This window comes from Nicotiana attenuata, unplaced genomic scaffold (genome assembly GCF_001879085.1).
Source record: "Nicotiana attenuata strain UT unplaced genomic scaffold, NIATTr2, whole genome shotgun sequence".
Lineage (NCBI taxonomy): Eukaryota > Viridiplantae > Streptophyta > Magnoliopsida > Solanales > Solanaceae > Nicotiana > Nicotiana attenuata.
The window spans coordinates 577,460-587,058 of NW_017670535.1; the positions used below are offsets into that span (position 1 = coordinate 577,460).

General features: G+C 36.5%; 1 protein-coding gene across 1 annotated transcript in view; it reads right to left on the bottom strand.

Moving 5' to 3' along the window:
• Positions 1-1,087: 1,087 nt before the first annotated feature.
• Positions 1,088-9,599, bottom strand: part of LOC109240668 (biotin--protein ligase 2-like) — a 14,021-nt gene continuing 5,509 nt past the window's right edge. Inside the window, exons 6-9 of the mRNA XM_019407333.1 lie at positions 9,457-9,502; positions 7,953-8,025; positions 4,898-4,974; positions 1,088-1,533 (exon numbers count right to left, since the gene is read on the bottom strand). Of these exons, the coding sequence (XP_019262878.1) occupies positions 1,491-1,533; positions 4,898-4,974; positions 7,953-8,025; positions 9,457-9,502 (239 nt within the window). The 3' untranslated portion in view covers positions 1,088-1,490. The remainder of the gene's footprint in view (positions 1,534-4,897; positions 4,975-7,952; positions 8,026-9,456; positions 9,503-9,599) is intronic.

A 9,599-nucleotide genomic window follows, 5' to 3' on the forward strand; every position in this document is an offset into this window, starting at 1 on the left:
TAACTCCTGTAAAATTTGCGGGAGACTGGAGCACCAGTGCTCCAAACTCCAGTATATTATACTGGACAATTATACTTGCTGGAACTCCCGTAAAATTTGCAGGAGTTCCAGCATAATTATGCTTGAACTCCCGTAAAATTTGCAGGAGTTCCAGCATAGTTATCCTGGAACTCCCGTAAAATTTGCGGGCGTATTTTTCCGAATTTTGAACAGTGTTTTCGCTCAGATTTAAAGTGACTAAATTTCAATGACTTTTGAAACTTGGCTATTTTTCAATGGCCAGTGGTAAATCTGACTATTTTTTAATTTCTCCCCAAGTTAAAGCAAAAATTAATAATGCATGAATCTTGTTTAATAATTAAGATATTTACCAAGGTTAGTTCAAAATGCAGTTGAATAGTGGATGTGGATCCATCACTTTGTCCTTCTCTATTTAAAATTTATCCACCACTCATATGTTATGGCATTACTAAATCAAACCCCTGCATGCGGATGAATTAATAATGCATAATTGTAATACAGTGATTATAATAAGGTATTATTTCTCCTTGGATGCTTGTTTGATGTATTAGAATTACTATACAATTTACAATTAAAATGTGTTTACTTTTTTAAAGAAAATAAAAGTTTGCTACTACAAGAGAGAGTTTTGTTTTAATCAATGTATTACTAAATACTAATACCTGCATTTCATCTCACATTCTTTTTCACATAAAATAATGCATGAATCACCCCATAACTTATGCATATATTATTTATGATGATACAAGAAGTAATAACCATACATTATTCTAATAAAATGCTGGATATTTTGTGAAAATTAAATCTCCTTAGCAGCAGACCAACAGTCATTTGGTTAAGGGTATGTGATAGACAAGGATATTTATCCCATGGGATAAACTATTGCACTTTTATATGGGATAGTTAATTCCACCATTTTAATACAAAATGGTTCCTGAGACTAATTAATTCCTATAACCAAATGCGTGATAAAATAATCTTGCATCTTATCCCGACATTGTTATCTCTTATACCTTAGCCTGCCGATGGAGATATTTTGATAAATCATACTCCTCTAACAATATGATAATTATATGAATTGAATTTAAATGGATAAGTGGTGATTCATATAGCTGACCCTAACTTATTTGAAACTAAAGCATAGTTGTAATTAATGTTTAAACTCCTCTGTCACTATTTCTCTGTGGTTTGCACCTCAAAGTCCTCATGCTAATAAGTCTGCAGCAGGGCTAAGGAGCTGCTCTAACAAAGAATTATTCCTCCTCAATTTTTTTTTAGACTAATTGAACAAAATAAATCATTGAAGTAATAAGTAGTTCTAGATTCTTCAGAGGAAAAAGCAACTGCCCCGAAAATTGAAAACAGAAACCGAAAGACTTTTCTTTCTGTGTGTGGGGTTTAAATAGTGCCTTTTTTTAAAAAAAGTTAAAAGTCACCATATGCAGGCAGAAATCATACTGTGCTTTCCTTCAGCTCATTTTTCTTTTGATAAGCCCTTTGAAGAAGTCAAAACTGCATCCAATGAATAAAACAACGTTAATTACCACTAATGGTCCAAGCATACATGCTAAGTTTTATCAGCAAACTAACAGCTCGTGACTGCCAAAAATAACCTAGACAAATTAGAACCAAACACAGCAGCCAATGATAGTTCCTTATCAGAAGCCATGAACTCCCAGTAAAACCATTTGCTTCAGAAATAAATTTAATGGAAGAACAGCTCATCCTTTTTCCCATTTGGTCACCTGCAAATTTAAATATCCTAAAAAAAAAAGGCAGTCCGGTGCACTAAGCTCACGCTATGTGCGGTGTCCAGGAAAGGGCCGGACCACAAGGGTCTATTGTACGCAACCTTACCCTGTATTTCAGTAAGCGGCTGTTTCCACGGCTCGAACCCGTGACCTCATGGTCACATGGCAGCAACTTTACCAGTTACGCAAAGGCTCCCCTTCTAAAATATCCTAATAACGCAAAATAATTTAGCACCTTGTTGAAATGAATGCACATTCATCTTTAGCATGAAGTGACAAAATATTCATTAGAGGGGCTAAGATCTATGGCATTAAGTTTTTCAAAAGTATAATCTTTCATGAATATTCTGATCTCTCCACATGGAATTAAAGCCATATTTGGTTTGAATAGTAGAGTATACCATAAATTTTTGACATCATACCAACTTTAAGTTAGGTAGGAATCACTGGTTTCCAGCAAACAAATTTTACTACTAATAGGTTTGAAACAGAATTCCACTATTCCCTCTTTTAAGTTGGAGTTAGGACACTTTGCTACCCAAAACAACAGTTGCAGGCTTGCAGCTTAATCACTATCGACCTCAGTCAACAGCCTAAAAAAGAGTATATCTAGTCATCGTGTTCCATCTACTTCACAATGATTGCAGCGTGGTAAAATTGCACAACCTAAATCTAACAATTGAAAAGAGCACTTGTTAACTTCATGAAAATAAAATTACAGAAGCATCCATCTCTTTCTACCCACACCTACAATCTCAGTCCAGCCTTTGTTCTCTGCGATCTTCTACTGAAGAAGATTATCATTATCAGTGTCTTAGAAGTAAAAAAGAAGCTAAGACAGTAGTTTCTTAGAAATAAACACGACTACCAAAATATTGACTCTGTGATTATAAAGATTCACAAACATAAGATGAGGGTAGTCTACATGCAGACACAAGCACATTTGGGGCCCTTTTTTCAAAGATTAAGATGTTTGAATGTGAATACATATCTAAGAAACATTTTTTCCCTCGACATTTGAATGTTTATAATTTATTTTTATTAAAAAATTTAAATTATAAAGTTCAAATAAAATAATTAAAATATTGTATCCATAAATTAGTAGGTTGTAAGGCAATAGTTGGTGGTGGGCGGCTGGTGGAATTTGGCAGTAGTGGCTAGTGGCGGTGGTTGTTGTACGATAGAAGTGGTATCGGTGATGTTGGAAGTGGTAACATTGGTGCGGTTGTGCGATGGAAATGGTTGTGATGGTGGAGGTAGTTGGTAGTAGTCGCCGGTGGTGGTGGAAGGTAGGGGTGGTCAGTAATGGAGGTGATGGCGGTGATTGGCAGTGGTAGCACTTGTGATGGTGGAGGTGGTTGGTGGTAGCGGTAGCGGTAGCGGTGATGGTTGATGGTAGTGGCGGGTATTGGTAGGTACTAGTAGCTGCCGCAATGGTGGTTGGCAATGGAGATAGTTGTGATGGTAGAGGTGATTGGTGTTGTAGGAGTAGCAGTGGTGGTTGGTGGTAGCGGTGGCGGTGGTGGTGGTGGTTGGCGATAGTGGTGGTGATTGTGATGGAGGTGGGTTGGTGGTGGTGCTGGTTGGTGGTGGTGCTGGTTTAGCTCATGGGTCAATTTGGGTTGAGCCCAAGTTAACCCATTATCTTTGTCAAAATAGCACGGTATAGCCAGTTTTCGGACTGATCATTCAAAAATAGCCAGCATTTACCAAGTCAATAAAAAATAACCACTATTTTGCTGTAACAGAGACCGCTACAACATAATATACTGGAGTTCGATGCACCTGTGTATGAACTCCAGCATATTATGCTGCACCGGTATACTTTGCTGGCTCCATTATAATATACTGGAGACTGGAGCACCAGTGCTCCAAACTCCAATATATTATGCTGGACCTGGAGTTCTAGTGTACTTATGATGGAACTCCATCATATTATGCTGGAGTTCCAGCATACTTATCCTGGAACTCCAGTATAATATGCTGGAGTTCAAGTATACTTATGCTGGAACTCCAGCATAATATACTGGCGTATTTTTCCGGGTTTTGAACAGTGTTTTCGCTCAGATTTATCTTTACATGAAAAGTGGCTAAATTTCGATTACTTTTGAAACTGGGCTATTTTTGAACGACCAGTTGTAAATCTGGCTATTTTTTAATTTCACCCATTATCTTTAAATCCCATTCTGACCCATTAAGCAGCCCAAATACAAACCATGAAACTCACCCAAAACAAAAGGATCTCAACACAACTTATCTAGAAATTTACTTAGTTGCCTCAATTTTACCTTTTTTTTTTTATATATTTTCAACTTTCTGCACCACCCCGAACCCCCCCCCCCCCCCCTGCAAACCCGCTCAAAAAAAAAAATACTTTTTTTTTGTATTTTCAACCGCGCAAACCCCCTCAAAAAAAATTTCTTTTACTTTTTTTTTTTTTGTATTTTTAATTTTCTGTCTTTTCGTTTTTCTGCTCCACCCACCCCCACCCGCAAAATATTTTTCAACTTACACATATTAAGGTAAAAAGCTTTTTTATGCAAGATGAGCATGGTTCTAAAATATGGGTCAAGTTGGGCGGTTGGATTATGATCCATTGTTTAGCCCATCTTGACCCAGCCCATCTTAGCCCAAGTACACTTTGGGCTGGGTTGGGCAATGACCCATTTATTGACCTAACCCATCTTCACCCGCCCAAATTCAGCCGAAACCGCCCATTTGCCACCCCTAGTAGCGAGCAGTCGTGGTGCTGGTTGATGGTCATTGTGTAGTGGCTGGTGGCTAGTGGTGGTTGTGGATAGAGTGGTGGTGAAAAACCTCTTTGCAATTTCTTTTGATGAACCTTTTAATAATATTAAGACAATGTTGAAGAGCTGAATGATCCAGATCTATTCAAACCCATTAAACGGTTAAATCGTTAAAAAAACAAACAAATGACGCCTTAAAAGAAGCACTAGCAAATCAAGTATTGATATCCACCCAATAATTAAGTATTGGCAAAGGAACACTAAAATTGGTCCATATCAACATTTTTTTCTTTGTCCAAAGTCAGTTGAGAAATTTTCTGCAAAACGAGTTGAAAAGATATGATAGGCAAACGTTAACATGTTTAGCTCAAGACAAACCTGTTGCCATCTGGGTGTAGCTCACACATTTGACCATCATCTGTGATTCCTAATAAGTACCCTGAGGATGTCAAACCCTGAAAGTAGAATGATCTGTTTATGTAACAATTACACGGACAAGGCGGTTTACTAGAGCAAGGACACCTAAGATAAAGTATGAAAATATGTGGTCACCAATCAAAACTTCAAAGTGTGCACACTTCATATAATTGACAAGGGTGCATGCTTCGGCTGAGTGACAATACGAAGAATAATAATCAACATTATCACAAGCATAAAGTAAAGAGTGATGCACGTCCTATTATGGAAGGGAAGTATAAAAATCAAACATTTAACAGTAAACATAGAGCTCTACAGGTTTCCTACCCCCTTCACAAGAATAAGCGGCAGCTATTCATCTATGCTGCGCGGACTCTCCAAAATGATACCGCACCCGTGTAGGATCCTCCAAAAATACACTATTTTTGGAGGATCCGACACGCACCCAACAACATTTTCGGAGAGTCCGAGCAACATAGCTATTCATAACCTCTCTTGTATGAGATGCTTTATATCTATTCAGAAATCTTTCATCCAAATTCATCTTGGCTAACAGTACAGTTTCTTATACTTCTCTCTAACCCAGGATGTTGAATCCAGTTTAACCCATGGATAATGTATCGGGTAAGAAAATCAAATTGAGAACTAAATGGGAAAATATATTAGGTAACTTGTAAATTGCACAACTCCTTAAATTTTCCTAAGCATACACAGTTTCTTGGTGTCTTAGGAGCAAAGTCCACATTTAAACTCCCAACATGAAGCCAAAAAAAAAAGAAAGAAAGAAACTTTTAGTCCTATTCTGCAATAAACACAAACACAATTAGAGACATATCAGGATTTAGTAAAATCATTAGAAAATAAGAAAAACATGAATATTTAATTTCTATAGAACCCCTTCACACCCAAAACCTTCTTTTTCCCCTTAGCATAAAAGCATGCCATTGTGGAAAAGCAACTTGCTAGCACCCTCGCCGAACCCCTCCTCACGACGTTCCACACTCCATTCTCACCGGCATTCCCCAAAGTCTCCCAAATACTTTGACGTATCAATAAAGAAGCTTATTTTATTTCCTTTTTTGGTAATAGTATCGTATTACTGAAAGAAGAAATAAAGAGTTGACTAAAGACATATGGGAGTTTCTAGGTAGCTTATACATATTTAAGTGAAACTGTCGAATATTATCACATCAACTTTAATTGCCTGAATGTTTATGAAGCTACTTGATTAAATTGACTTTCCAACTGAATTACTAACTTGATTCAAAAGGTATAGTTCAGCTTCCTTTTTAATCATTTTTAGAAGGCAGGTGAAGAAGGGAACAGTTCAAACATTCAAGCAACAGGAAAGGAACCCATCAAAGTCACAGTTACAAGAAGGCTTGATTGTCCCATAACCTCCTTCAAGTGTTTTGCTAGAACCAATTCAAAGGGGCTATTAGCTGCACTTAGGCGCTTTTATGGCAAATTTCCTTTCTAATTACTCCCTCCGTGTCTATTCATGTGGAACCGTTTGATTGGTCACAGAGTTTAAGAAAGAAAAAAATACTTTTGAAACTTGTGGTCATAAACAATTAAACATACCATGACATCTCTGTGGTTATAAAAGCATGTCATTAAGGGTAAAATTGAAAATTGGAAGTCTAAAGTTAAATCATTTTCACATATAGAAAGCTGCCATTCTTTTTTGGAACAAACTAAAAAGAATGAGGATCGAACTGCTCGTTTGAAAAATGAGGGGGGCGATAATGCACTTTACCGCAACTAAAATAATATAATATAATAAAAATGTTAATATAAAGTTAGAGAAAAAAGGAAATTCTAATGGTTGCGGCTGAACCACAAAAAGGTACCAAGATGAAATTCAATCTTAGTTTGGATTAAAAGCACTATGCATATCTGCTTATTGTACCAGCTTCAGATTCACTGCAAGGACAGCTCATTCCCTCTGAACATGTTCAACTTTATGCAATTAACAATTTCAGATCTTAGATTTATAATTATTGAGCTTTATAATGAATAAACATTATTTTCACACATTCCTTTGACGTTTAATTGGTTGGTATAATTTTGCAAAAGAAGTTTGTCTTCACAGGCGTTTCTCAGCATCCTAATTGTAAGCTTATTAAAATAAAGGAACTGTTAGTAAAGAGAACCTTACGATGGTTTTAGTTGTTACCTTAAGCGAGTCTAGCTTTTAAAGAAAATTAAGGACTTATCAAATGCATTAATAAAGACGAGAATTCTATGCGATCATGAATTAGTCACAAATTTAAGTTTTAATAACTATATTTATAACAATAAAACCTAAGTAACAGATCTTGTAAGTTTACAAGAAAATCGTCGATAATTGTTTTTGACAAGCTTTCATACAATCCTTGAGTCATACAGCTTCAGCAAATCTCGTTTGTCGCTTTTTGTTAATTTAGTTAGGAAAGAATTTAGCATACACCAATTGAATTAGACCAAAGGTCCTTTTCTCTGGGCAGACCGCTGATCTTTTGTTCATTTTATCCATTGAACTAAGAAAAGATGATTAATGTGTTTATTCATTTATTCAAGTTTTGAACAATTTTAGGAAACTCATTGTGTTACCCGTTGTTAGAAATCCTTTACCAGTTTCAAGTGCTTAAGTGGCCATTTCAGTCTTCCATTCAGATAACCCTAAGAGAAAGATTGAATGGAAGCCGTTGACATAAGGCCTATGCTAAAACACCCAAAAGCTCCGCCAAAAAACCACCACATTGTAACTGCACAGTACTATCAGGTGGATTCCCCTTTCCATGCACCTTAATATGTTATCTGCAAAGCATACTAGAAGATATACCTGTTGGAGTTTAAATGACATATTGCTGTGAAGAAGCAGCCGTACTAGATTTGAACTCAGATTCAAATAGTTACCATATTCTTAAAAAAAAAAAAAGAAATAGACAAGGCGTAATACTGAAAATTGAATGGTGCCCAATAAAAGTTTATATCTTAGGAAAAGTAACTGAGAGATTCCACTCAAACAAACCTGAATGGTGACTACAGTATCAACAAATTGGTCCTGATCACCACTTCTCTCCTGCACAATAACCCTTTGTCCACTATATTTATGTGGGCGAGCAGAAGAATACCAGTTAATAACTGACTAGATATTATCTTGTTACACTTGAATTCAGTAAAAAAATGAAGTAGAATTCACATTAACTTAACAGGTGTAAGGGTTGGCCAGATTTTAAAATAAAGAAGCATTCTAAAGGAAGACGAAGCTAAATTAACAAAATGAACCATGTGGGTATCCAAAAAAGGTTACATGTTTTGTCCACCATAAGTTGGTTTCATGATAACACAAGTAAAGTGTTCTACATCTGAATAAGGAAGAAACGGCACAGACATTTCAAGTGTAGGTGTGTAGCATGTAATCAAACACAAACAGGGTACCTTTGGGCTTGGTCAGTGGTAAACTTTCCTAGACTCCTAATTTCTGCTAATGAATCAGTATACTGGTATAGGATATGAGCTCCATTCAATTTCCTCTATACCTTTTTTTGGATATGTGAACTTCATTTTAATATTAAAAGAAGGATAACACTATTACCAGAAGAAAGAAAAGAGAGGAAAAATAAGAGAGATGAAGGCCAGTTGAGGGGGCAGAAAATACCATATGACCATTTTAAGAATTTGTAGATAGAACTGGAATATCTGGAGATCTCCCAAGTATCGCCATCCATCTTTATCTTCAGCTTATTTTGATGTCAATTCTTTCTTACAAAGTTACAATATGAGGATTTCTTATTCCCCCATTTCTCTTAACCAATTCCTAGTAGAGCTTTGATCATTTTGACTGTTGAGGCTACAACTTTAGCTCCACAGAACAGGATTCTTTCTTCATAGTTACAATTTTTTGGAGGATGATTAGATGAACATTCACCTCATAGGCCCACAAGCTCTTGGTCCATCTTATTCAGGATGAAGCTATGGTCATTTTCTGTCATCTGATGGACGAGAAAGGTTGCCTTTGTTGGACCTAGTATTCCATGTGTATCTCCAGCTTCGTCATGGCTATCCTTCAGGTATGAATCTATCCTAACCTCCCCCATCACCAAAGAACCCTGTTACTTAGGATCGGCCATTTATCCAGTACATGTACATTGAATTTAGCACATATTTAGCGTGTTTTGAAATGCAAGTGAACTACCCAGCCCCAAGTCCATTTAACATTGTTTAAGAGTCTCTTTTATAGTCAGAAGAATCGCAAGCTGTAATTGTTATATCACAAAACTTTAGGTTGCTCATCTAGGAATATTCTTTGTCCTACTATCCAACAATGCTAAGAGAATTTTGACTTTCTCCTATTTTACCCATCAAAAGCACATTCCAGTACAAGAAGATGCCCACATGTATTAGAAGTAAGCAAAGGATCAACTTTACGGGATTCCCATAGCATAAAGTTCTCTGCTTTGTAAAGAGTTTCAAATTGCAATAGCATAGGATAACAGATGTTCGAATCTACAGTAACTTTAAAAAGTACTTACCTGTGTAACCAAGTCCTATAATACAATCCTTCAAGAGCTTGAAATCCTGCATGCACACAGCAAAATGCATCACTATTTTCATTACTGTACCAACATATGCAGAAAAAGGGAGTGTGTGTGTGTGTGTGTGTGTGTTGGGGGGG